The 27,958-nt window shown below is 42.8% G+C and overlaps 1 protein-coding gene across 2 annotated transcripts in view; it reads left to right on the forward strand.

The window, feature by feature from the left end:
- The window catches only part of THSD4 (thrombospondin type 1 domain containing 4), a 687,670-nt gene that overhangs the window by 114,094 nt on the left and 545,618 nt on the right, over positions 1 to 27,958 (forward strand). The window contains exons 5-6 of one of the 2 annotated variants that reach the window (XM_045395681.2): positions 8,261 to 8,708; positions 21,874 to 21,976. In XM_045395681.2, the coding sequence (XP_045251616.2) occupies positions 8,261 to 8,708; positions 21,874 to 21,976 (551 nt within the window). Of the gene's footprint in view, positions 1 to 8,260; positions 8,709 to 9,075; positions 9,200 to 21,873; positions 21,977 to 27,958 lie in introns of those variants that run through there. The other variant, XM_073996160.1, reaches the window with a different exon arrangement.

Below are 27,958 nucleotides of genomic sequence, written 5' to 3' on the forward strand. Positions count from 1 at the left end.
TAGTATAAGCTCTGCATCTACCTGCTGTGCTCTAGACTTTGGCTCTTGACGGATAAAGCTCAGTTTTTCCGATTTAAATAAACCTTTTCGCTGGGCATGGTGGCTCACACCTGTAATCCTAGCACTTTGGGAGGCTGAGGCAGGCGGATCACGAGGTCAGGAGTTCGAGACCAGCCTGGACAACATGGTGGAACCCCATCTCTACTAAAAATACAAAAATTAGCTGTGTGTGGTGGCACGTGCCTGTAATCCCAGCTAATCAGGAGGCTGGGCAGGAGAACTGCACGTCCAGGGACCCGGGAGGTGGAGGTTGCGGTGAGCCGAGATCACACCATTGCACTGCAGCCTGGGCAACATGAGTGAAACTGTCTCAAAAAAAAAAAAAAAAAAGAAACCTTTTCTCTCTTCATTCTGATCTTTGACGCTTCCCTTCTCTGGAGCTATAATCTTCAGTCTCATTCTAGAAGAACTGTGTGGAAAGAAGGAACGACTGAAATGCACTGGCCAGTTCCTCAGATCACTGTCCTGCTGTGGTTTCAGGTGTCCTGCCAGCTCCCCAGGGCTGCAGTGAGGATCCCCACACTCACGTCTGTGTGTGCTCTTACAAGCACTTGAGAAGGATAATTCCTAGGTATAATTTCTACCGCCGAGTATTGTTTTAATGTCTATAAAAATCTTTTTAAAAGATACATGTGGTCATACTAAAGTATTTTGGCAAAAAGCATTTCGCTTGATAGTCATTGTGAATTACGTCTCCCTCCTCCTCCTCCTAGCTTAAAGTGCCAATGCTTTGTCTCAATGCCAGGAGAAATAGAGGAGTGTCTGTCCACATTTCGGAGGCTGGCACTGAGGCAGCCCTCAGATGCAGGACCTCCACATTTGTAACCAGGACCCTGTGATACTTAGTCTCCAGGAAATTTGCCTCAAAACTTTGCCTTGGGAGTTTAGCCTTGCTATATAGTAACAGTTCAAATGCAAATGTGGCATAAAGGCTCTCTTTAAGCCACATGGACATTATTCATTAGACATAGTAAAATCCAGTAGTATCTTAGATTTTCTCCGCAGAATCTAGTACGGGGACTTAGATTCCCCGCTAACTTAACAGCCTTCTCCAACAATAAATAGTCTTTCATCTCATGAGCTTCCTTCCCATCTTCCCTATGGAAGAATTTATTTCTGTTTATGTAGCAGCTCAGCTTAGGTACCAAGATGCAAGTAATGCCACCTTGCGCTCTCTTTTTTTTTTTTTTTTTTTGAGACTGGGTCTTGCTCTGTTTCCCAGGCTGGCGTGCAGTGGCATGATCTCAGCTCACTGCCACCTCCGCCTCTCAGTTCAAGCAAATCTTGTGCCTCAGCCTCCCGAGTAGCTGGGACCACAGGTGTGCACCCATCATGCCTGGCTAATTTTTTGTATTTTTAGTAGAGATGGGGTTTTGCTGTGTTGGCCAGGCTGGTCTAGAACTCTGGAACTCCTGGCCTTAAGTGATCCTCCCGCCTCAGCCTCCGAAAGTGCTGGGATTACAGGTGTGAGCCACCATGCTGGCTGAAATGCCACTGCTCTTAATGCTATACAACTCAGGACCTCCAAGGTTAAGCAGCGCAAGGAGACTTTCCACGTGAGCAGGGGTGGCCAGCCTCATTTCCCATTTTTCGTGGAGTTCCGCTTTCCCGTGAGGTTCTCGGGCTCCACTCCTCTGGTTCCTTGAGGGCAGTCCCTGGGGCTGCTGCTCTGTAGGGTGCTGTGGTCCATGTGGGGTTCATGTTAGCACAGCTGAGAGAGGCGGGGCTCCTCAAAGGAACTTGACTGGGCTCTAAGGGAAAACAAGATGGAAATAAACATGGAGAGCCTGAGAAACACAAACAGCCTGGCTGTGGAGGGCAGGGCTGTCACTCTGCCCACTCCCCTCCGTCCTGGAAACTGAGAGGTAGGAAGCCCCGCTCTAGCTGCAGGCTGCTGACAGCTTTGCCTGGGTGGCTTTCCAGCTCTGACAGCTCTTGAGCTCTTAATTCTTCTCTCCTTTTGAAAATGAAGGCTGAGTCTCAGCCCCTGCTGGGTCCCCCTCCATTCTAAGGACCTGTCTCTTCTCTAGGTGTTTGATACCAGAAATGCTCTCACACAATAGATGAGACTTTTATTCCCATGTAGAAGGAGGTGGCTTTGTCCTCAGGGCTGTAATAATTTAACAGTCTTTTAATAAGATGTAATATTTCATATAACAGAAATTAAACAGGCACAATAATGCTGAGGGGAGATTTTTCTCGCTTTGGCAATAGTGGTTTGAGCCATTCGTTTGTTATTTCAGCTTTTCTAGGGTCAATTAACTGAGCACCTATTATGTGCTAGTTATTGTAGTAGGCTATAGGGATATGAGAAATAGGACATAGTCCCTGCCCTGAAGGAGCCTGCAGTCTGGTAAACTGAGGCAGATATGCAAACAATAAGCATAATAAAAGATTGTGCCGTGACAGTTACATGAAGCCCAGTGGAAGGACAAAAGAGAAGGGCATCGATTCTTTGAAGGAGAGGGTTGGAGGGCAGTTTGGACCAGGAAAAACTTCATTGACACCAAAATGCTTCAGCTGAGTCCTGAAGGGTGACTAGGTCATTATTTTGGGAAACAGTGCTGGAGAAAGCAGTTGAGGAGGAGGAAACAGCATAGGTCAAAGCATGGAGAATAAAGTCCCTTGGCCTACTGAGGAGCTGCAAGGAGTGTGGTGTAGGTGGTCCATGCAGGGCCAGGGCTGACAGGAGATACCACAGGAGCCAGGCTGTATAGGTTGAGTGGATAAGCCAAGGAGTTTGGATGGAATGCAGAGGTAAGGGGTGAGTGGAAGAGCCAGCCGTCTTCAGGGGATGGTGGTACTTGGGAGTAAGACAGAGCAGTGGTTCTTGCTGTGGCCCACAGACCAAGAGCATCGGCATCACCTGAGAACTTGTTCAAAATGCAGATTCTCAGGCCCTGCCCTAGACCTCTTGAATCGGAGTTTTTGCAGGTGGGACTTAACAGTCTGTTGTAACAAGTCTTCTAACTGAGTCTGATGCTTGTTCAAGTTTAAGGACCACTGAGACAGAGAATATGGGAGGAGCTGGAGGGCATCAGTTTTGTGGAGGAAAGATGGTCAATTCAGACTTGAGTGTGTTGACTTTGAAGTGACACGTGGAGGTAGCAAAGTGGAGTCCCAGGACCCACTGCTTCGGCTTCACCTGGGAGCTTGTTACAAATGAACCAGAGGCCTACCCCAGACCCAATGAAGCAGAAGCTGGATTTTAATGAGACCCCCGGGTGACTTATGTGCACTTTTCAGGCTCTAGTCTGGAGGTTAGCTAGGCACATGGGGTTGATGCTCAGGAGAGGGATCTCAGCAGGAAACAGAAAGGTAGGAGTTGTCAGTTCTAGGTGATGATTGCAGATAACACATCTCCAGGGTGAGTATGTAGGAAGGGAGACTGGATGGAGTGACTTTGTTTGAGTCCTCACACTGACTGCTTAGCATTAACTTTGTGGAGCTATGGAAGATCATGCATGAGCCCTGGATGGCAGCCAGCCTGTTGTAAGGAAAGAATGCTGTTTGCAGCCATTATCTCAACAACTATTAAAGCAACAGCAATTTTCCCAGACACCCATTGGATGAACTGGGCCTGGAACCTGGTCTTAGAACCCTTACTGTGCACTGTCATGTTCTTCTCATAGAACCCTACTTTATGGTGGGGTGGGGGCGGGGGGTGAGTTCCATTTACTTATGTTGTCAGGGCTGGAAATGTGAACAAGTAGAAAAAAAATATCACACGTGATGCTCAATAGGCGCTCATAGAAGTTGCTCAATAAAGGTTTGTTAAATATTGTTGAAACAAATGATTAAAAATTGCTTTCAGATTAAAAAAATACATTTGTATCAGTAACTTCAATTTGACTTTACAACATCCTTGTAAGTAAACATGCTTTCATTAAAAAAGCTTTATGGAGATATAACTTACATACCATAAAATTCATCATTTAAAAATACTATATAACTCAATAGTTTTGGTATATTTACAAGGTTGCGTGACTATCGTGACTATCTAATTGCAGAACGGTTCCATCATCCTAAAAAGACACTCCATCCCTTTGGCAGTCGCTCTCTTTTCCCCTCTCTCCCCAACCCCTGGAAACCACTCTCTGTCTCTATGGATTTGCCTATTCTGGACATTCTATAGAAATGGAATCATGTGTGTCCGGCTTCTTTCACTTAGAATGTTTTGCAGGTTTATCTATGTTACAGTATATATCAGCACTTCACCTCTCCTATGGCTGAATAATAATCCACTCTATAGATATACCAATGTTTTATTTATCTGTACATCAGTTGATAGGCATTTGGGTTGTTTCTGCAGTTTGGCTATTATGAATGAGGTAACTATGAACATTCATGTATAAGTTTATATATAAATGTATGTTTTCATTTCTCTTGGGCATAGAACTGGAATTGCTAGGTCCTGTGGTAGCACTACATGTAGTATTTTGAGGAGCTTTCAGGTAGTTTTCCAAAGTGACTACGCCATTTTACCTTCCCACTAGGAATATATGAGGTTACCAATTTATCTTTCCCAACACACTATTATCTGTCTTTTTTGAGTATAGCTATCCTAGTGAATGTGAAATGGTCATACTCTCATTTTACAGGTAAGAAAACTAAAGGTGCTTTATTTGCCAAAGTTGGTAGAGCTATTAAATAGCCAAACTAGAGGTTTTCTTACGTAAAGGCAAATACTTGTATGATGCATACTCTGTGTGAAGCATTAGGTATTTTGCTCTAAAGTCATTTAACCTTTGCAACTATCTGTAACAATGGTACTATTATTGTGTTTATTTGTAAATGAACACAAGGCCAGAACTGGGCTTGGAGTGCAGCTGGAGAGGTTCTTAGGGTGCAACATTTAAGAAGACATTACTCTCAGGTTCCTACCAGCACTTCCACGACCCTGACTGTTATCTCTTTAAATATTGCGTCCTGGGTGCTTCACTGGCCTCATCGTAATCCTGGTCCTGTTTGAAAAAAATGAGGCATACAAAGATTGGGTAACTTACCTGGAGTTTCCAAACTAGCAAGTAGCAGAGCTGGGATTCAAACCCCAGAAAGCTGGCCTCAGGGTCCATGTGGTGAACCACTAGCCTACACTGACTCCCACGTCTCTGGTCTGCAAACTGTGCCTTTTCCATTTCTTTCTCAAGACATAACTTTCAGAAATTAGCCAGTGCTTTGACAAGTGGAGCACCCAAAGTAAAATCCCAGAGATGGGTGCTGGGGAGACCAAGCAGAACTACTCAGCAGCTCCCCCAGGCACCTACCACATGATTCTCCTGGAGGAGTTTACTGGCCACACAGATCCCATCGCCACATCTGTACTTATTATCACAACTCTGCATAAATCTGCCCAGTTCTGTGGAGGCCCCCCTGCAAGCGGCCAGATGGACTCTGTCCTGTTGGAGAAGAGGCCATTCAGACCCATCAGGATTATTAGCTCTAACCAGCTGTAAGGAAAACAAACGTTCTCCTGGCCAAGCCAGAATGAATCCGCCACTTGTCCAAATGTTCTGAGTCAAATACTCAGAAATCAGATCTCTCATAAACACACCCGATTTGGTTGCTCATTGTCTTTGGTCTTTTAGAATTAACTGGTCATTTGCATTCGTTTCATCACCTTTCCAATGATGTTGCTGTGTCAGTGGGTTTTGAATGGTTCTCCAATTTAGGCAGAGCTTCCCACAAGGCAATATTAATACAAAAATATACATTGGTGCTTGTATATGTTACTCCCCTCAGGGGTGATGGCAGCCTTTGGGAAGATGCTTACACAAGTCATCAGCCAACAGCAGGTTCTTCTTCTGCTCCCCAAGAGGAAGCTCGAGTCAGTTTTGGTTCATCAGTGCTCACTGAGTGAGTTCCAGCAGGGCAGCCTGTCCCGGGCCAGCAGATCTTTTGTATCTGCCTCCAACTCAGAGGTTTTTGGTTTGAATTTCATTGCCATTTTTCCTTCATTAAAAACAATAATTTGCAGTGTTGAATTTTCACCCTTTTGTTTGGAATTTCTATTTTATTCTGTGACTGATTATCAAAGCTGTGGGTCTGTGGACCAGCAGCATTGGCATCTCCCGGGAGCTTGTTGGAAATGCAGACTCTCAGGCCGCACCCTAGATGTCCTAGATCCAGAATTTGCGGCTTAACAAGATCCCAGGTGATGCCTGTGAACACTCAAGTTTGAGAAGTGCTATTCCACATGCCCATTTCTCTGTTACCTTCAGCTAGAGTCTCCATCCAGTACTTACTTTGAAGCTAGAATTTTTTGGTAGGCTTTCAGATCTTAAAAAAACACACACATATGCAGAAATTCTTTCCTTTGCCTTTGCATGATGTAATTCATTTTACCTGGCCTGCCACAAGAAAGAAAAAGGCAAATTACATCCAACTTTTATATATGTGTGTGTGTGTGTGTGTGTGTGTGTGGATATATATATATATATATATGACTAACTTAATTGCATCTCTTAAAGCCCCCATCATTAACAGAGTCCCAAGTGTTGCCAAGATTAATTGAGAAAGACCTAAATGCAAAATAAACACTGTGGCGTGGTTTAATTCCGTATCAGCTAAGAATGAAGTTGCAATTAGTAATAAAGATGTTAATAATTAGTTGTGGTCTATTAAATTTTATGTTCAGTGATTATGTGGAAAGTGAAGAAAGAATTTTCTCATGAGGGCAGAAATCAATGTTTCACCTTGATTGCTATTTTAATGTGCTTATTTTAATGGGGCCATCCTGTAGAAACCCTTGGGCACATTTCCAATTTTATGTAAATGTAGAATTAATTATTATGGAAGCGTATAATTTTAAAGTTGGAGCGACCTTGGCGGTCATTTAATCCAGCTCAGTCATCTTAAAAGTAAGTAAGAGTTAGTTGACTTACTTAAGTCCTTCCACAGAGATTTGGAACCTGTGCTCCTCAACTCTAATGACAGTGAAGGTGAAATCTTTTCTGATCCCTCCAGACAGAAGTGCTTTTTCTTACCCCAGAATTTCCCAAAGCAACATTTATTGCATGGCCTCTAAGGCGCTTACCCCATCCTGCATTGTGATCTAGTTGCTTTCAGTTGTAAGGTTGGGGTCTTGAAAACTATGGATGATTAATTTTTGAATAGTTGCACAATAAGTATACATGCAGTGGTGTTCTGGAGCTGGTTTTTACCTGCTCACCAGAGCTCAATGTGTCTTCACATTGGTAGCTTGATGTCAGCCATGTTGGAAGTATTTACACCATAGGAGTGGGCAAATGCTACAAATCAGGGCTTCTACCCTGTCCTGCCCCTTCCCCCCACCCCATCCCACCACAGGGCAGTGGGTCTTTACAAAAACCTAAAGATCTAAACCAGGCTTGTCCAACCCATGGCCCATGGGCCTCATGTGGCCCAGGATGGCTTTGAATGCAGCCCGACACAAATTCATAAACTTTCTTAAAATATCATGAGATTTTTTTTGCAATGTATTTTTTAGCTCATCAGCTGTTGTTAGTGTATTTTTTTGTGTGACCCGAGACAATTCTTCTTCTAAACCGATGTGAAGATGGCCATTTACCCATTGCTTAGCATGGGCTGCTTCAAGAGTGATGGAGGAGCCAAGTGTTTAATGCCCTTGAGTATTTTCAGGATTAAAATCAGTGCAAGTGAGGCCTTAGGACTGCACTAGACTTTGGTTGCTTATCTAAGTTCCATTACCTAGAAGAGCTCTTTGAGTATGAATGGTGAAGGAAACAGGGTCTGAATTACTACAGTTAGTTGAATGAGCAAAAAGTACATTATTAGAAAAAAAAAAAAAAAGGTGAACAGGAAAGTTACTGTAACTGAAATTGCAATCATATGTTTATACTTCTCCAAAAACCTTCAGTGGCTCCAGGTGACCTACAAAAATGCCCAGACTCTTTACATAAAAATTACACGCTGACCACAGTTTATTGTTCTAATCTCATTTCCAACCACTTGCATCATCCACTGTTCGTCCTCTGTTGATTCCCTCTTTCATTCTATTTTCCAGCCTTTATGGAAACTCTGTTCCAGCTTCCACGATGGTCCCTTCTAAAATGTGCTCCCCCTACTTCTCAGGTCTACCATAGACCCTTTCCCAAGCTTCCGTTCCTACCTGGTCATCTCTACCATGGACCAGAGCTTCTGAGTTAACACGAAATTCATCCGACTCTGATCATCTCCTCTCTTGTCTATCTCTCTTTAGGAGCAGGACCCGCGGTCCCATCGGCCCTGGCAAGTACGGCTATGGTAAGGCCCCATATATCTTACCACTGCAGACAGACACTGCACACACGCCACAGAGGCTCCGGAGACAGAAGCCCTCATCCCGGCATTCCAGGTCCCAGGGGGCATCTTCTGCTAGGCATGGCTACAGCTCACCGGCCCACCAGGTCCCCCAACATGGGCCTTTGTACCAAAGTGACAGTGGCCCTCGCTCTGGACTGCAGGCTGCAGAGGCCTCCATCTACCAGCTGCCTTTGACTCACGATCAAGGCTTCCCTGCAGCTTCAAGTCTCTTTCACAGCCCGGAAACAAGCAACAACCACGGTGTGGGGACTCATGGGGTGACGCAGAGCTTCTCCCAGCCTCCCCGATCTACAGCAATCTCATGCATCGGGGCCTATCGGCAATACAAGCTGTGCAACACCAACGTGAGTACACACAACCCATACTGGGCCTGGAAACAGCTGCACCTTGTTTTTCTATCATTTGGCACTAAGCATGGTGAAGACAGCAAACATATAGTGTCTGGGCCATGTTACCACACCTTTTAATCTTCCTTCTTTCTCTTTTCTTTCCATGTATTCTCCCACATAGTTTTCCTTTTTTTAAAGTTATTGCTTTAGTAACTTATACACTGCTTCTTGAATTGCTTGTTGACAATCGCTTAATGGTGGTGTTAATTATTAATAGCTATTGCTGCAAAACAACCCCCAAATTCTCAGTGACTCATGTTAACAATATTTATTCTTTGCTCAAGTGCAATATATAAGTTTCCCGGAGGTTCTCTGCTATTCCAGGTGTAAACTCTAGGTATTGTAGCATGAAGAAGTCTGAGAGTGAAATTGTAAAGAGTCTCCCCTTCGGGGAAGAGCTGGGACAACTGGGGTGACGGATGGTGCATAGAGGCCTCTGGGCAGCAGTAAGTTCCTAACCGGTGTGAAAGTATGTTGTTATTTTAAGGACTTGTATAGCTGTACTCATGCATATATATATATATATATAGGTATACCCACTTTGGATATCAGTTCAGTAAATATTTATTGATTTTATCTTCATGCATTTAAATAATATCTACCATTATAAAAAACTCATAAGCCAGGCCTTGTGCTCAGCACTTTTTTTGTTTTTGTTTTTTTTTTTGAGATGGAGTCTTGCTCTATCACCCAGGCTGGAGTGTAGTGGCGCAATCTCATCTCACTGCAACCTCCGCCTCCTGGGTTCAAGTGATTTTCCTGCCTCAGCCTCCCGAATAGCTGGGACTACAGGTGTGTACCACCACACCCAGCTAATTTTTCTATTTTTTCAGTAGAGATGGGGTTTCACTATGTTGGCCAAGATGGTCTTGATCTCTTTACTTTGTGATCTGCCCACCTCTGCCTCCCAAAGTGCTGGGATTACAGGTGTGAGCCACTGCACCTGGCCTGTGCTCAGCACTTTTTCTACTTACTCCACTTAATCTCCTTCACCATGAGTTTGCTCTTCTCTTCATTTTATAGTTGCAAAGAGAGGTCAAATAACTTGCTGAAGATGCCACAACTAGTGAGTAGTAGAACAAACTATCAATGTTAACTGTATTTGATGACCAAAGGAATTTTTAAAAATATCAGTTTAAAGACTGTGTATTAAAGAGAAATGAACGAGAGGATGTTAAGAGGTTAAATTTCTGAGTCGCGATATTTTTCATTAATATTTTAATCTGCCTTAATACTCTGTTGCTGGGTAACAGGACAGCTGTTCTATATTAGCTTCGATTTCCTCATTAAAAATATGTTTCCTGCTATAGAGTCCATAGAAATGACTTAATTTGTGATCTTAATAATTTCATTGAATGCCTGGGTTGCTTTTTAGCTTATTCTTCCACTGTCGGACTTCAGGAATCATTAATTTTAAAAAGCAGTAATTTTTCTAAGGCCATTGCTGATCAGTCAACCAGTAAGTCTTCACTGAGCATCATTGCTTGTCTTGTAACAGGGTAGGTGTCATGGAGAATAACAGAGAAAAGTTGTGGTATCTACCTCCTAGCATTGCTTTGAGGATCAAATGAGGTGATGGTAGGAAAGTACTTTGTAAATCAAAAAGTAAAAAATTGCTTGGTTTCGTGGTCAGACATGCCCTTGTTCCTGAATATCTATTGCTGTTCTTTTAAAACAAAATGAACTCATTTGTAATACAGAACACTTTCTCCCATTGACTAATATATCTCTTAGTTTTGAAGACCAAGCAAACCATGGGGAGAAAGTAAAAGAGGGGGCATTTGGCATCCATGTGGAGCTGATGCCCGCCTAGCATTCCTTGCATTTAACTTACTTTTGTAAAGCATGCCCCTTTTGCCAGATCTGTGCTGCCAACAGCAGGGTTGTTCTCCCCATGTAGAAGCTGTGCTTCCCTGGGTGCTGGGGTAATGGCACCACTGAGGAGACTGAATGGCGAGGAATCCTAGAAACTTCTTGTGAGGTCATGGTGTCTTCTGGCATTGTGGAAGAAGGTAAAATAAAGCCCCCAACCCAGGCCAAAGAAGTACATGTTGACATGGGATTGTATAGGTGTAGTTCCCTTCTCTTCCCTGTGACATGTGCATAGTGTCCTCCCCAGTGCACCCCACTGTCCCAAGTCCACATCCTGCTTACCCTTATTGAGAGATGTTATTCCTTAGAGGTTCCATTATTGCGTATATTTTTTTCATAAGCCCATGGCTTCTTGTGACTTGGGCCACACCCCCATGATCTCTTTAAAATTTTCCCTGTCAGAGGTCCCCAAGACCATTCCTGGGTTTGATGATTTCCTAGGAGGACTCATAAGACTCAGCGTATAGTCACACTCACAGTTACGACTTATTACAGCCAAAGGATTGAATAAACAAAGCAAAATCACTAAAGGAAAGGCACATAGGCCGAAGAGCATAGGAAACTAGGCATAAGCTTTCCAGAATCACAATGGAACCACACAGGACTTGCTTAATTCCTCTGCAATGACTTGTTACAACATGTAAAAGTTGTCTACCAGAGAAGCCCCCACTGTGCCCAGGGTTTTTACTGAGGGCTGGTCACATAGGCACCCTTTGCCTGCCACATATCAAAATTCCAGACTCCCAAAAAGAAATCAGGTATTTAGCATAAGCTATATTTAGGCACCGTGAGCCACTCCTATCATTTAGGGAGTGCTGAGAACTGCCCTGAGATTCAAGTTCCCAGATGCCAGCCATGGACCAGCCTTGCAAACAGGCCTTTCTAAGGGGAGTAGTCTCAGTTCAGCTATATTGCTTTTTTTATATACTCCCCAGATGGACCCATATGCCCCAGCATCTCAGCATCAATGACCTCATGTAGACATTTCTTTGTCCTCCCTGATGTCCAGCATCAAGAGAGGACATGAATGCCCCAATTATGTAAGTATTCCTACTCAAAGAGGAAAAGATATACAGATGCCAAGCTTCGACACAGAGGAGCTGAGTTTCCTTGGGCAAGTCACTTAACACCCTGAGGACCATCTGTAAAGTGGGCTAATAATCCTTACCCTGTAGGGTTGATGTCAGGTTCAGACAAGATGGCATATAGAAGAGCTGGCATGGCAGCCACACATGGAAGGCATGGTGCTGACACATTGTTAGGAAATAAACGTGACTGGCATACCCCCCTTTAGATAGGAATGAAGTAAGGTCTCCCCATATCTGAACATCTTCCAGGTTCTCAGTGGTAACTGAAGAAATGCGTGGATGAAATGATCAGACTTGCTCAGAGTTGTCCTCAGTCCCGTGTTAGCTGCGATTGAGGCTCCTTTACCTTTACACAGTGACAAAACAAGATTGCCAAGAGACCCAACAATTCAGCTGTGATTTAGTTTCAGTGTTATCAGCCTTGGGTCATGGTGACTTTAAAGTGATAAGAGTGAAATTATAGATAACCAACTTCATGATAGTGAATTATTTACATCTTCCGATGTGCACGTTTAATATTAAGACCTATCTTATGGTGTGATCTAGGAATTTTAAGCATTCCAGCATGTCTCTGAGATTGTTCAATTCATACAAGATTTCTGAATGTAGACTTTAAAGATAAGGAAATATTATTATTATTATTATTTTTGCCTACAATGTGTATGAGGAAGTTCAGGTGACACATCCTACTACAGATGGAGAATCTATGGTCTTTTCCAGCACCAATCTCAAACATCAGCTAGTGCAACACTCCTTCAGCAGACTGTATGTGGTGGACTGTGGTGGACGCAAGACTCAATCTGGTCCAAAGTCTTTTTTTTTTTTTTTGAGATAGAGTCTCACTCTGTCGCCCAGGCTGGAGTGCAGTGGTGCAGTCTCAGCTCACTACAACCTCTGCTTCCTGGGTTCAAGCCATTCTTCCACCTCACCCTCCCAAGTAGCTGGAATTACAGGCGCATGCCGCCATACCCAGCTAATTTTTGTATTTTTAGTAGAGACAGGGTTTCACTATCTTGGCCAGGCTGGTCTCCAGCTCCTGACCTCAGGTGATCTGCCCACCTCGGCCTCCCAAAGTACTATGGTAACTATGAACCACTGCACCCGGCCTTGTTTTGTGTGTGTGTGTTTGTTTGTTTGTTTTGTTTTTTGTGTTTTGTGTTTTGAGACAGAGTCTCGCTCTGTTGCACAGGTTGGAGTGCAGTGGCGCAAAGTCTTTTAAGTACTCCCAAGAGAAGGCTTTTGCTTGGAGTCCATAAGCATAACATTGATGTTGATTGCGTGGGGTGAGGTGTTAGGCTATGGTTGGAGACACTGAGATGGGAGCAGACTCTTGCCTTATGCAGCTCGAGTCCAGTAAGAGGGATAGACTCATAAAAAGGCATTAACAGTGTAGATCATATGTGCCATTGCACATGCCACATAGGTCCTTTCAAATCCCCACACAGTGGAAATTAACTTGGCTTGGGTGGAATTCGGGTGCGGATTATCCAGGCGAGGGAGGATGCTTTAGGAAGAGCAAGTGACAGGGGTCCTGGAGGCCCTTTGCAGTCCAGTAAGTGCTGAGAAGCAAGAAGGAGGCACTCAAGGACCTCTTGGTGGAATCAGATGTGTTTCTAGTGAGTGAAGACTTCACCTGCAAGTTTGTCTTCAGCAGTGAAGGGGCAACACAGGGCAGAAGCCATGATTAATCCGCAACCCTGCACTTTCTCAATGAGGGCTAAAAGTAATAGGAACTCAAGTAACAGAGTGAACAGTTAAGTTCCTTCTTCATGGAAGCTCATTGAATTCCAAGACTTGATAGCTAGAGTTTTTATAGGGATTGCAACAGAGGAAGGAGAAATCAAACCTCAATTCCTCTGGTGCCTGAGGGGATGCAGTTAAAAAAAAAACAGCCCTTTTCTGGCCAGGTTCAGTTGGGCTTAATTGGCTCATGCCTGTAATCCCAGCACTGTGAGAGGCCGTGGTGGGAGGATTGCTTGAGGCCAGAGGCCAGGAGTTCAAGATCAGCCTGGGGAACATAGTGAGACCTTATCTCTACAAAAAATTTAAAGAATAGCTGAGGTTGATGGTGTGTACCTGTGGTCCCAGTTACTCAGGAGGCTTGAGGCAGGAGGATTGTTTGAGCCCAGGAGTTGGAGGATGCATTGAACTAGGATCACACCACTGTACTCCAGCCTAGGGGGCAGAGCAATACCTTGTCTCTAAAACAACAACAACAAAAATCCTTTTTGCCTTTGTCCTGGAGGCTTAGGTGTCTCTCTTCCCACTTTCTCTTAGGTACTCCGAATTCGACACTTTCTCCTAGGCACTCTGAATGCAACATTTTCTCCCTGGAGAGGAGACTGATTGATACTCTGACCTCTTCTGGAGGAGGGAGGCTGTAGTGCAAGGCAGGGACAAAATTATGAGTTTTTAAGGGGCTTTGCTGCCAAAGGAGCTGTGATCCTGAGTTTAGGCAGAGTGCACTTAACATTATGAGGGAGAAACTCCTGGGGCTAAAAGCAACTTACAGCAAATGAGAGTTGTGGTATCAATGACTCTCCAGTGAATTTCCCTGGGGTAGGACTGGCTTTTGACAATGGATTTATCCATATGTAGTTGTTTCTGCCCCAAAGTAAGTGCAAATAAGGGGAAGATGTTGGCCAAATCTCAAATCTAGCTGGGTGTGCTCTGCAAGCAGATTCTAATTCTACTCCATCTCTAGTCTGATATTGAATGAAAGAGTAGCTAACAACTTTCTGACTGCAATTTTAAGCAAAAACTTAGTAAATGAGCCAAGTAAGAATCGAGTACAGTTCTGTAAGGTGTAAAGCTTGCCAGGAACCATGAGGCCAGTTACTGGATGGACAGACTGGGGGTTTCAACGCTAGTTTCCCTTATCATGAGCTTATCACTAGCCTCCTCATCTAGGAAATATGTGCAAGAATCAGTGCTTTTTGCAGCATTTTTCTTTCTGTCTTCTCAGACCATTTGGAATTTCCATAGAAAATTCTCTTAATTTTTCATATATATATATTTATACACACACACACACTCATATGAATCACACACATATGTATATTTAAACATGTATACATGTGTATACACACACCACACACACATATGTATACATAAACCTGTGTGTGTGTATATATATATACACACACACAAATATATATACATAAGAATTGTTAACAGTTGTCATTTTTCATGATTATAAAAAGTTGTACAAACAAGAGTAAGAAATATCAGAACAGCAAAGACGTGTATATCCTAGTCTCTCTCTCAAGATGTAATCACAGCCAGTGATTTTTAACTTCTTGTTCTTATGTTCATTCTCTCTATAACTCGAAATGGCATATTAATACCCCTGCTTCTCGATATATCAACTTAAATTTTCTGCATCAACTCCTTATTCTGGAAGATGAAGAAATGACCCCCTTTCCTTCCACTCCTGCTGATCTACACTCGCCACATTTTTTATTTTAACTTATGTTTTTGGCTGTATGTAGTATATTAACAATTTTTATTTTCTTGATTTTTCAACATTAGGAAAAATCAGTTAACTCCTTCCTTTGCAAGATTAGAAATATTGTGTCCAAACAATTCACTACATTCCTTTCCATGCATTATACATTTTTGATTATACATTTTTGTTTATGCATTTTTCTCGAGTGGGCCTGTAAGTCCCTGAGGGAGGCTATTATGGCAGATTCTTCTTTGTATCCTCATTACTGTCAACACCTGACACATGGAGCGCTGCAATGAATATTTGCCTTTGAATGGAATTTTACACCCTGCCTCAGCAGATAGCAGAGGGGACGGAAGCCAGTCTTATTAGTGTGATACCAGAAATAGCCACTAGGAAATGTATGCTCCCTAGGAGAGTAAGGTGGTTTGGTTTTTGGTTTTGGTTTTGCTTGAGACAGGGTCTCACTGTGTTGTCCAGGTTGGAGTGCAGCGGCATGATCATAGCTCACTACAGCCTCAAACTCCTGGATTCAAACAATCCTTCTGCCTCAGCCTACAGGCATGCACTACTATTCTCAGCTTATTTTTATTTTGTGTAGAGATGGGGTCTTGCTATGTTGCCCATGGTGGTCTTGAACTTCTGCACTCAAGCATGCTCCCAATTTAGCCTCCAAAAGTGCTCCCAATTTAGCCTCCAAAAGATCACAGGCATGGGCCACACCGCACCAGACTAACTTTTTTAACAAGTTTACATTTTGCCATGTGCTTCCTGATTAGTTAGGGAAAACGGAATTCTTTTTTAGGTCTTCTTACAGACAGAGAGATATGTAAATAATATAAATAGGCAGTCATAAGTAAGCACTCTTGAGATAGGCCTAGATTTGAAGGGATCTCGGATATTTAAAAATCTAAGATTGGCCTGGGTGAATGGCTGGGCTTAGTGTCACATTAACATCCTTTGGGGCTTTGATGTAGGTATTGAATGAGAGGGAAACACCTCTCCCTAGGAGAACAGGAGAACATTATGAACTTCCCTTGGATGGAAAAAAAAAAAAAAGCGTTTGAGAATTAAGAAAATCTCAGATTAAAGCAAAACAAAACAAACAAAAAACATCCAAAGCCTTTACCCAACTCTTTGGACAAACCAGTTAATTCCCTGACTGGAAAATGTCTGTGGTGGAAGGTGGCAAAGGTTTTTGTGAGGTTGAGTTTGTTCTGTGTAATTTGAGAAAGGAGATATTAAATATATTTGAAAAATGTGCAAGATAGCCGGAGCTATTTCTCTATAGCTAGAAAACAAGCCCATTTTCCAGCTGTAGATGAGAAAGGAAGGAAGGGCATGTTTGCTCAGAACACATACTTTTCAGGCACGTACGGCTTCTGAAACTACTGGATTCTCCACAGTGGACATTTGGTGTCTCCACTTCAGCAAACATTTATTGAGCATTACAGAGAGCTGGAAACATTAATGTATTACCATTTAAAAATCCCCATAAAACCCCCTGGGGATTGGGGCCTGGAAGGTGGTACAGGGCTTGTTATTCAATTGTGGTAGTTTAGACTTTGAGAAGCTAAATGTTTTTCCCAAGGTCACACAGCCACTTTCTCATGACAGTGCAGGGACATTTTCTAGATTTATTTTTTTTTAAAGGTTTCATGACTGTGGTGACGTTAAATACATCACATGTTGCTATGGTAGCTGGTCTTTTGATTGAATTCATAGCAATGAAAAGGATAAAAAAATTGCATATCTGACGCAGGCAGACTTCAAGGTCATGTTCCTTGGCACCGCTACATTGGAGATGATGCTGTTCATCTCCTGGGGAGATGACAGTAATTAATTACCAAAAGGTAAGTTTGTGATCACAGATGGTGGCCTCTCGAGCAGTGAAGTTGGGTACAGGCAGTTGTCATTTCAGATTAACCAGGGTCACTAGAAATGTAGCTGGAGTTTCCATAATACTATTTGTGACTCATAGCAACCCCAGGCAATTGTCTAGATGGAACTTTGGATAGGGCTCATACTGCTTTATAAGGAGTCAGCTAATCATATTAAAGTACATCTTTATTTCTCTTCCATTAAAAGTCCAGTGGAAACATCCCTCCCTCTTTTGGGTGGGAGTCATTTGAAGGGAGGTTATCTCCCAGGGGCATTACTTGGCTCTAAATAGCCAGACTTTGTTAGTCTCATCCTGAATGAGCCTGATCTCTATCTTCATGGCTTTTCCCCTGTCTCAGTTTTCTGGCCTGAAGATTGCGAGAATCTCTGCCCATGGAAAGGATCTGCTAGCTATCTGCAAGAAACCTGTCCCCAGGGCCAGCTCACAGTGTAATGTACAGACGATTACTGATAAGGTGAAGGTGACTCAGTCCATGACATCAGGAAACAACCAATTTAAAACCTAACAATTTAAAACCTAAGAAGGGGTAAAAGGATCTGTAACCTGGAAGTTTTAACTTCAGAGAGTCTGTTAAAATGAGAGGAGATCACATCCCGATAATAGTATGACAAGTACAAACAGATGTAATCTATAAAAGAGACATGAAACAGGATTTCCCAGGCCCTGCTTGGTTTTCCTCCTCACTCCACAGCTCCGTGCTCCTTGTAGCAGAGGCCAGCCACTTCTCCAGGCCTTGGGGACTGATTCCAGCTTTTGCCTCTAGCCCTATCCTGACAATAGACAAGACACAGTTATGGCTCTCTTGTCCGAGGACCCATCACAAATTAACTTTATTGTCTACACAGTCAAGGAGGGCACCGTGGCATAGTGGTTACTATGATGGATTCCAGATGCAAAGTGTCAGGGTTCAAATCTTGATTTCACCACTTACAAGCCCTGTGACCTTATGCAGCTCATTTAACTTTTTGTTGCCTTGGGTTCCTCGTCTGTAAAATGGGTATAATAGTTATTGTGAGGATTAAATGAGCTGAATATATGTAAGTCACATAGTGGAATGTCTAACATTTAATAAATGCTCAATAAAAGTTAGGTATCATCATCATTATCATCATCAGTATCATCAGTCCAGGCGTCTGCCTTCCTTGCCTATACCATAATGCTGCCTCAATAACATGCTTCCACGTCCGGGCCCAAGAAGCCTTGCATTTCTCTGGCCACATCCCTCTGCCCTCCAGGCTTGCAGTTTGCCTGGCGTCATGTGAGTCCTTGCTGGAGTCACACACAGGACCATGCCCGTCCACCAGGACACCTCGTTACCTCCTGCTGGGCTCAGCTGACTCCTGGCAACTGCAGGTGGATCTGCTGGTCATTGTGGCTCTGAAGCCACGTTAAGCTCCTCTGCCTTAGATAGGAACCGGGCTATGCTTAGATGTGAATGACTTAATGGTGACCAAGAGACAGGGTATCCTGAATGATCCACAGTAAGTTGGGTTGGCAGATGTGTATGGATGTGAGAGCACTGGGCATTAGTGGAGTATTAAGCCATACCTTAAACTGCAAGGACATGCAAAGCTAGCTAAGGGCTAGTGTATTTGGAAGGGCTCAATTCTGATACATTGTCACTTTGTTTTTTTTTTTTTTTTTTTGAGATAGAGTCTTGCTTTGTCGCCCAGGCTAGAGTGCAGAGGCGCGATCTCAGCTCATTGCAACCTCTTCCTCACAGGTTTAAGTGATTCTCCTGCCTCAGCCTCCCGAGTAGCTGGGATCACAGGTGCATGCCACCACACCCAGCTAATTTTTTGTATTTTTAGTAGAGACAGGGTTACACTCTGTTGGCAGGCTGATCTCAAACTCCAGACCTCAAGTGATCTGCCTGCCTTGGCCTCCCAAAGTGCTAGGGGATTACAGCCGTGAGCCACTGCGCCTGCCTGGCCAGTTGTCACTTTTATTACATAAATATTACATGTTCATTGCAGAAAAAAATAAATAACACAAATAGACTAACAATTAATTATAGATTAACAGCATCTGTAACGTCACCTTCCAGAGATAACACTTTTAACCTCTCTCAGTGTATGTACACACACACTCCACACACATAATCTTTTTAACACTTACAACTTCATGGATTGTGGGCTCCTTTCTCTGTCATGAAATAGGCATTTATGTTATCAAGTACTGAGCAATTCTAGATAATTCTAAATGTGCATTGGTTTGTAGTCTAGCCTATTAGCCATTTTACTCATTGAGAGGGAGAGGTTAAGCAGACTGTGTAAGTCTTTGTAGTCTACAGCTTCCAGTTCTAGTAACTCCCACTAGGTTAATGAAGTGTGGCTTCTAGCTGGAGCCTCGTTGTAGAGCACCTTGGCTTTACTTAGGTGTAGTTATTTGAGGAACAAGACCTTTCAGCCGCTTGTGTTGGTCTGTTTCTGTTGTGAAGACCTGCAGCCCAGCAGCTGATCTCTAGTTCTGATTCTGGACAGAGTGGGCCATCAGCGCTCTGGGCTCTGCTTCTGTGTCACTGTGGAGCCCTTGGCAAGGCTTGCCACATCTCCAGGTCTCAGTTCCCTCATCTGTAAATGAAAGGGGTTGGATTTGATTTTTTCTTTTGCTCTAGCACTCTAATTCTGTGTTAAGTAATTTGGAGTGGAGTGAGGTGGGGCTTGGGCGTGGCTCTTCATCGCTGCTGCACAGGTTAGGATGCACAGGCTGCACCAGAATCACCCAAGGAGCACTTCAAGCATATATTCCTGGGCTCTTTTCCCCACTCTCCTGCCAGAGTGAGGCTTGAGAATCTGCATTTTTAACAAACTCCTTAAGTTTTCTTTCTCGAAGCCGTACTTGGGGACTGCTACAGGGATGGTGGCCTCTCCAAGTCACCCAGCTGTTCACATCCTACTCGAACTTTGACTCAGGCCAAAGGGCTGTGAAAAGCATCTTAGTTAACTCAAAACCCTTCATGGAGACAGCTGGTGTTGCTGGAAGCTTACATGGGCGCAGCTTCAGGGTTGCCAGCAGGTTGGCTTCCAGAGCCCTAGGAGACAGGCTTCTGTGGCCTGTCTGCCTCTCACTGATTGTCAGAGCTCAGCCCACCTGCTTGTTCACCCTGCCTGTTTTTTCCTACCAGTTTCCATCATGTTCTGCTTTAGAGGGCTTCTTGCTCCATATGGTTCGGCTCAGACCACAGCAGGGTAATGGCCACGCTGCACATTTGTACCAGCAGCCTCCCCAGCTGCGACTGTCCTTAATCAAGCAGGAGATGTTTACCCTCACACCTATTTTCAGTCCTTCCTCGGGTCCCTCATCTTCCAGGAGACCTAATATTTCTGATACATACAGTAGATTTCTCTACAAATCCTTGAAGACTTTGAACTATCCTATTAGCAGTTTATTCCAGAGACTTCTTCTACACAGTACTGTTTGATGTTTCAGGGGCCAGGCTTCTTTTCCTTCTGATTATTCACACACACACACACACAACACACAAACACACACACTCTTATAGTTCAGGTTCAACAAAGCTAGATCATACTTTATCCATAATATGAATTAGAGATTCTGATCTTATTATTTTCTGTCTCATACTTATTTACTCTGTACCACACTTTGCTCATATTTACCATTTATAAATGAGGAAGAAAAAAGCCAGAGGGAGCAGTGTGTTTTCCTTGAGTAGTCTAGTGCATCAGAATCACCTGGATAAACTTGATAAAATACAGATCTCTGGATTTCATCCCAGATTTACTGAATAATAATCCTTCATGGAGGGATCCAGAAGTTTGCATTTCCAAAAGGATCTCTGGGTGATTGTTTTGCACGCAGAAGGTCGGAAATTCCTGCTTTAGGTGGGACAGAATCTAAGCTAGAATTTAGAGAAGATGGGGAGGACCATGAGAGACAGCCTGGTGGGAGCCAGGCTGCTTGCGTTTAAATCCAGGCCCCACACCTCACTGGCTGTGTGACTCCTCCATGCCTCAGTTTGCTCTCATGAAAAATCTGTAAAACTACAGTGTTTACCTCATTTGTTGTTGTGAAGATTAAATGAGTTCATATGTGGAACATGTTTAAAGTAGTGCCTGGCAAAGGTAAGGGCTCTGAACGTGTATGCTGTGACTACTATTCCATGCAAGGGGAATGGCATGAACAAAGTCAAACAGAAGCAGATGGTCTCTTTGAGAGAATGGAGTAGACTGACTTGTCAGGAGTAGAAGGTTTAGATCAGTGGTTTTCAAATTACAGTGTGCAAAAAAATAATCTGGGGAGCTTGTTAAAAATTTCTTGCCCCTATAACGATTGAGTTGGCATACATGAAGGCTGGGGATCTGCGTTTAAACTTTTTCATGCAGGTTATGAGCAAATGATCAGAAACTCAGTAGTTTAGGTAGAAGAGGGCTAGTATTTAAAGTTGGAAAGGGGCCAGGCGCGATGGCTTATGCCTGTAATCCCAGCACTTTGGGAGGCCGAGGTGGGTGGATCACCTGAGGTCAGGAGTTCAAGACCAGCCTGACCAACATGGTGAAAGTCCATCTCTACAAAAAATACAAATATTAGCCAGGTATGGTGGTGGGTGCCTGTAATCCCAGCTACTTGGGAGGCTGAGGCAGGAGAATCACTTGAACCTGGGAGGTGGAGTTTGCAGTGAGTCGAGATTGGGCCACTGCACTCCAGCCTGGGTGACAAGAGCACCCCCCCAAAATAAATAAGAATAAAAATTAAAAAAAAATGAAGTTGGAAACAGAGTTTGGAGATGTATCCTGGAGCTATGAACAGTATGGACACTAATTGCATATTTAATATCTCCTTTATTAGGTATGTCCAGAAAGCAGTAGAAGTATCCGGGAGGTACAGTGTGCATCCTACAACAACAAGCCATTCATGGGCCGGTTTTATGAATGGGAACCATTCGCAGAAGGTAAGAATAGACCCAGCCCTGTCCATAGAAGTTACTTAGTCTATTTTCCATTCCTGCTGACTTCTGATTGATGTTGGAGGTATTGGTGTGATCCTGGCTGGGGTGTCAATAGGGGACAAAGTGTGACTCCAGGGCAAAGAGAAGCCTGCACAGGTCTTTACCAAAGGTAGCAAAGCTCAGGTGACACCTGGACCATCTTCAGCATGAGTCAGATGGACGAGGCGTTGATGGAAACGAGCAACATCCAAGGATGGCAGGGTGAGGGGGACAGAACAGGGTTCAAGGAATCAGTTGGAAAAGAGGTTCAAACATAAGGTTGTGAGCCGTGAGTGCAGATGGAGTTTCCCTTTCCTTGGTTACTGCTACGAGGGCTGGTATGGGAGCTTAAGAGAACATGTGGGGTTGTACGTTTGTATGTTTCTCACCTCTAGGGGGCCTCACATACTGATTCCAAAGATAATAGTAGGCAGGCATTGCCTGTGAGTCCAAGATCCCCATCATTTCCAAATGACAGAAGATCCAAAGTTGTTAGAGCAAGTTGATCCCACTCTGCATGCTGGAGTCACTTTTCTTTGTTGAAATTCAGATGATAATATGGCTTGTGGACTGAGAAGTGTTAACATTCTGAGATATTTCTTCCCACTCGTGAAGAAAGTGGGCTCAGAAGAGGTGTTGGGTCAAGCAGAACTTGTGGGGGTTCTATGCTTACAGCCAAGTTGGCTGGAGAGGGAGTCCAGCTGCCTTCAGGGCCCAGTGGGAGAGCTCTGCACAGCCAGCCCTTCTCAGCCTCAGCCTGAGGCAGTGGCTGGGACAGCTAAGGTTGGCCACGACCCAGAGTATGGAGCACTGCACTATGTCCAGGATCTGGAGAAATTGCCTTGGAAGAGAGATTGATAGTGAGTTGTGATGATTTCATTGCAGAATCAATGCCTGGGGAAGCCAAACTCTGCAAGGTGGTTCTGTACTTGGGGAGGAGGGAAGTGGATTAGTATCTGACTGCTCTGAAATTGGATGCTAAATTGTGCAGTGTTCTCAGCGACTCCATAGCTTCTGTTAGATTCTCAGAGTGGTTCCATGACCTCGAAATTGTTAAGAACTAACTTGACTAAAAAATTGAGACTATCAAATTCAAGCAGGAAGGATATACAGAGGAAACATAGAACTAGCTGAATGCAAATACATGGAGTGGGGAACAGGGTGAAGCGTGAGCAAAAGAAGGATGCCAAAGTGAAGTTTTGATTTGATTCTGTAAATAGAGCTTGGTTCTGACCTTTTTCATTTTTAAGAGCATTATGTTAAATTTAAGGTGGTATCCTAATTTGAATCCTGAAACAGAAAAAGAGCCTTGTTGGAAAACCTGGTGAAATAGGCATAAAGTGTATAGTTTAGTTAATAGCATTGTACCAGAGTTAATGTCTTAGTTTTTTGTTTTTTTTTTTTTTTTTTAAATTTATTTATTATTATTATACGTTAAGTTGTAGGGTACATGTGCATAACGTGCAGGTTTGTTACATATGTATACTTGTGCCATGTTGGTGTGCTGCACCCATCAACTCGTCATTTACATCAGGTATAACTCCCAATGCAATCCCTCCCCCCTCCCCCCTCCCCATGATAGGCCCCTGTGTGTGATGTTCCCCTTCCTGAGTCCAAGTGATCTCATTGTTCAGTTCCCACCTATGAGTGAGAACATGCGGTGTTTGGTTTTCTGTTCTTGTGATAGTTTGCTAAGAATGATGGTTTCCAGCTGCATCCATGTCCCTACAAAGGACACAAACTCATCCTTTTTGATGGCTGCATAGTATTCCATGGTGTATATGTGCCACATTTTCTTAATCCAATCTGTCACTGATGGACATTTGGGTTGATTCCAAGTCTTTGCTATTGTGAATAGTGCTGCAATAAACATACGTGTGCATGTGTCTTTATAGCAGCATAACTTATAATCCTTTGGGTATATACCCAGTAATGGGATGGCTGGGTCATATGGTACATCTAGTTCTAGATCCTTGAGGAATCGCCATACTGTTTTCCATAATGGTTGAACTAGTTTACAATCCCACCAACAGTGTAAAAGTGTTCCTATTTCTCCACATCCTCTCCAGCACCTGTTGTTTCCTGACTTTTTAATGATCGCCATTCTAACTGGTGTGAGATGGTATCTCATTGTGGTTTTGATTTGCATTTCTCTGATAGCCAGTGATGATGAGCATTTTTTCATGTGTCTGTTGGCTGTATGAATGTCTTCTTTTGAGAAATGTCTGTTCATATCCTTTGCCCACTTTTTGATGGGGTTGTTTGTTTTTTTCTTGTAAATTTGTTTGAGTTCTTTGTAGGTTCTGGATATTAGCCCTTTGTCAGATGAGTAGATTGCAAAAATTTTCTCCCATTCTGTAGGTTGCCTGTTCACTCTGATGGTAGTTTCTTTTGCTGTGCAGAAGCTCTTTAGTTTAATGAGATCCCATTTGTCAATTTTGGCTTTTGCTGCCGTTGCTTTTGGTGTTTTAGACATGAAGTCTTTGCCCATGCCTATGTCCTGAATGGTACTACCTAGGTTTTCCTCTAGGATTTTTATGGTATTAGGTCTAACATTTAAGTCTCTAATCCATCTTGAATTAATTTTCATATAGGGAGTAAGGAAAGGATCCAGTTTCAGCTTTCTACTTATGGCTAGCCAATTTTCCCAGCACCATTTATGAAATAGGGAATCCTTTCCCCATTTCTTGTTTCTCTCAGGTTTGTCAAAGATCAGATGGCTGTAGATGTGTGGTATTATTTCTGAGGACTCTGTTCTGTTCCATTGGTCTATATCTCTGTTTTGGTACCAGTACCATGCTGTTTTGGTTACTGTAGCCTTGTAGTATAGTTTGAAGTCAGGTAGCGTGATGCCTCCAGCTTTGTTCTTTTGACTTAGGATTGTCTTGGAGATGCGGGCTCTTTTTTGGTTCCATATGAACTTTAAAGCAGTTTTTTCCAATTCTGTGAAGAAACTCATTGGTAGCTTGATGGGGATGGCATTGAATCTATAAATTACCTTGGGCAGTATGGCCATTTTCACGATATTGATTCTTCCTATCCATGAGCATGGTATGTTCTTCCATTTGTTTGTGTCCTCTTTTATTTCACTGAGCAGTGGTTTGTAGTTCTCCTTGAAGAGGTCCTTTACATCCCTTGTAAGTTGGATTCCTAGGTATTTTATTCTCTTTGAAGCAATTGTGAATGGAAGTTCATTCCTGATTTGGCTCTCTGTTTGTCTGTTACTGGTGTATAAGAATGCTTGTGATTTTTGCACATTAATTTTGTATCCTGAGACTTTGCTGAAGTTGCTTATCAGCTTAAGGAGATTCTGGGCTGAGACAATGGGGTTTTCTAAATATACAATCATGTCATCTGCAAACAGGTACAGTTTGACTTCTTCTTTTCCTAACTGAATACCCTTGATTTCTTTCTCTTGCCTAATTGCCCTAGCCAGAACTTCCAGCACTATGTTGAATAGGAGTGGTGAGAGAGGGCATCCCTGTCTTGTGCCAGTTTTCAAAGGGAATTTTTCCAGTTTTTGCCCATTCAGTATGATATTGGCTGTGGGTTTGTCATAAATAGCTCTTATTATTTTGAGGTACGTTCCATCAATACCGAATTTATTGAGCGTTTTTAGCATGAAGGGCTGTTGAATTTTGTCAAAAGCCTTTTCTGCATCTATTGAGATAATCATGTGGTTCTTGTCTTTGGTTCTGTTTATATGCTGGATTATGTTTATTGATTTGCGAATGTTGAACCAGCCTTGCATCCCATGGATGAAGCCCACTTGATCATGGTGGATAAGCTTTTTGATGTGTTGCTGAATCCGGTTTGCCAGTATTTTATTGAGGATTTTTGCATCAATGTTCATCAGGGATATTGGTCTAAAATTCTCTTTTTTTGTTGTGTCTCTGCCAGGCTTTGGTATCAGGATGATGTTGGCCTCATAAAATGAGTTAGGGAGGATTCCCTCTTTTTCTATTGATTGGAATAGTTTCAGAAGGAATGGTACCAATTCCTCCTTGTACCTCTGGTAGAATTCAGCTGTGAATCCATCTGGTCCTGGACTTTTTTTGGTTGGTAGGCTATTAATTATTGCCTCAATTTCAGAGCCTACTATTGGTCTATTCAGGGATTCAACTTCTTCCTGGTTTAGTCTTGGAAGAGTGTAAGTGTCCAGGAAATTATCCATTTCTTCTAGATTTTCCAGTTTATTTGCGTAGAGGTGTTTATAGTATTCTCTGATGGTAGTTTGTATTTCCGTGGGGTCGGTGGTGATATCCCCTTTATCATTTTTAATTGCGTCTATTTGATTCTTCTCTCTTTTCTTCTTTATTAGTCTTGCTAGTGGTCTGTCAATTTTGTTGATCTTTTCAAAAAACCAACTCCTGGATTCATTGATTTTTTGGAGAGTTTTTTGTGTCTCTATCTCCTTGAGTTCTGCTCTGATCTTAGTTATTTCTTGCCTTCTGCTAGCTTTCGAATGTGTTTGCTCTTGCTTCTCTAGTTCTTTTAATTGCGATGTTAGAGTGTCAATTTTAGATCTTTCCTGCTTTCTCTTGTGGGCATTTAGTGCTATAAATTTCCCTCTACACACTGCTTTAAATGTGTCCCAGAGATTCTGGTATGTTGTGTCTTTGTTCTCATTGGTTTCAAAGAACATCTTTATTTCTGCCTTCATTTCGTGATGTACCCAGTAGTCATTCAGGAGCAGGTTGTTCAGTTTCCATGTAGTTGAGCGGTTTTGATTGAGTTTCTTAGTCCTGAGTTCTAGTTTGATTGCACTGTGGTCTGAGAGACAGTTTGTTATAATTTCTGTTTTTACATTTGCTGAGGAGTGCTTTACTTCCAATTACGTGGTCGATTTTGGAGTAAGTACGATGTGGTGCTGAGAAGAATGTATATTCTGTTGATTTGGGGTGGAGAGTTCTATAGATGTCTATTAGGTCTGCTTGCTGCAGAGATGAGTTCAATTCCTGGATATCCTTGTTAACTTTCTGTCTCGTTGATCTGTCTAATGTTGACAGTGGGGTGTTGAAGTCTCCCATTATTATTGTATGGGAGTCTAAGTCTCTTTGTAAGTCTCTAAGGACTTGCTTTATGAATCTGGGTGCTCCTGTATTGGGTGCATATATATTTAGGATAGTTAGCTCTTCCTGTTGAATTGATCCCTTTACCATTATGTAATGGCCTTCTTTGTCTCTTTTGATCTTTGATGGTTTAAAGTCTGTTTTATCAGAGACTAGTATTGCAACCCCTGCTTTTTTTTGTTCTCCATTTGCTTGGTAAATCTTCCTCCATCCCTTTATTTTGAGCCTATGTATGTCTCTGCGTGTGAGATGGGTCTCCTGAATACAGCAGACTGATGGGTCTTGACTCTTTATCCAGTTTGCCAGTCTGTGTCTTTTAATTGGACCATTTAGTCCATTTACATTTAAGGTTAAGATTGTTATGTGTGAACTTGATCCTGCCATTATGATATTAACTGATTATTTTGCTCGTTAGTTGATGCAGTTTCTTCCTAGCCTCGATGGTCTTTACATTTTGGCATGTTTTTGCAATGGCTGGTACCGGTTGTTCCTTTCCATGTTTAGTGCTTCCTTCAGGGTCTCTTGTAAGGCAGGCCTAGTGGTGACAAAATCTCTAAGCATTTGCTTATCTGTAAAGGATTTTATTTCTCCTTCACTTATGAAACTTAGTTTGGCTGGATAGGAAATTCTGGGTTGAAAATTCTTTTCTTTACGAATGTTGAATATTGGCCCCCACTCTCTTCTGGCTTGTAGAGTTTCTGCCGAGAGATCTGCTGTTAGTCTGATGGGCTTCCCTTTGTGGGTAACCCGACCTTTCTCTCTGGCTGCCCTTAAGATTTTTTCCTTCATTTCAACTTTGGTGAATCTGGCAATTATGTGTCTTGGAGTTGCTCTTCTCGAGGAGTATCTTTGTGGTGTTCTCTGTATTTCCTGG

Source organism: Macaca fascicularis, chromosome 7 (assembly GCF_037993035.2).
Source record: "Macaca fascicularis isolate 582-1 chromosome 7, T2T-MFA8v1.1".
In the NCBI taxonomy this organism is placed as follows: Eukaryota; Metazoa; Chordata; class Mammalia; order Primates; family Cercopithecidae; genus Macaca; species Macaca fascicularis.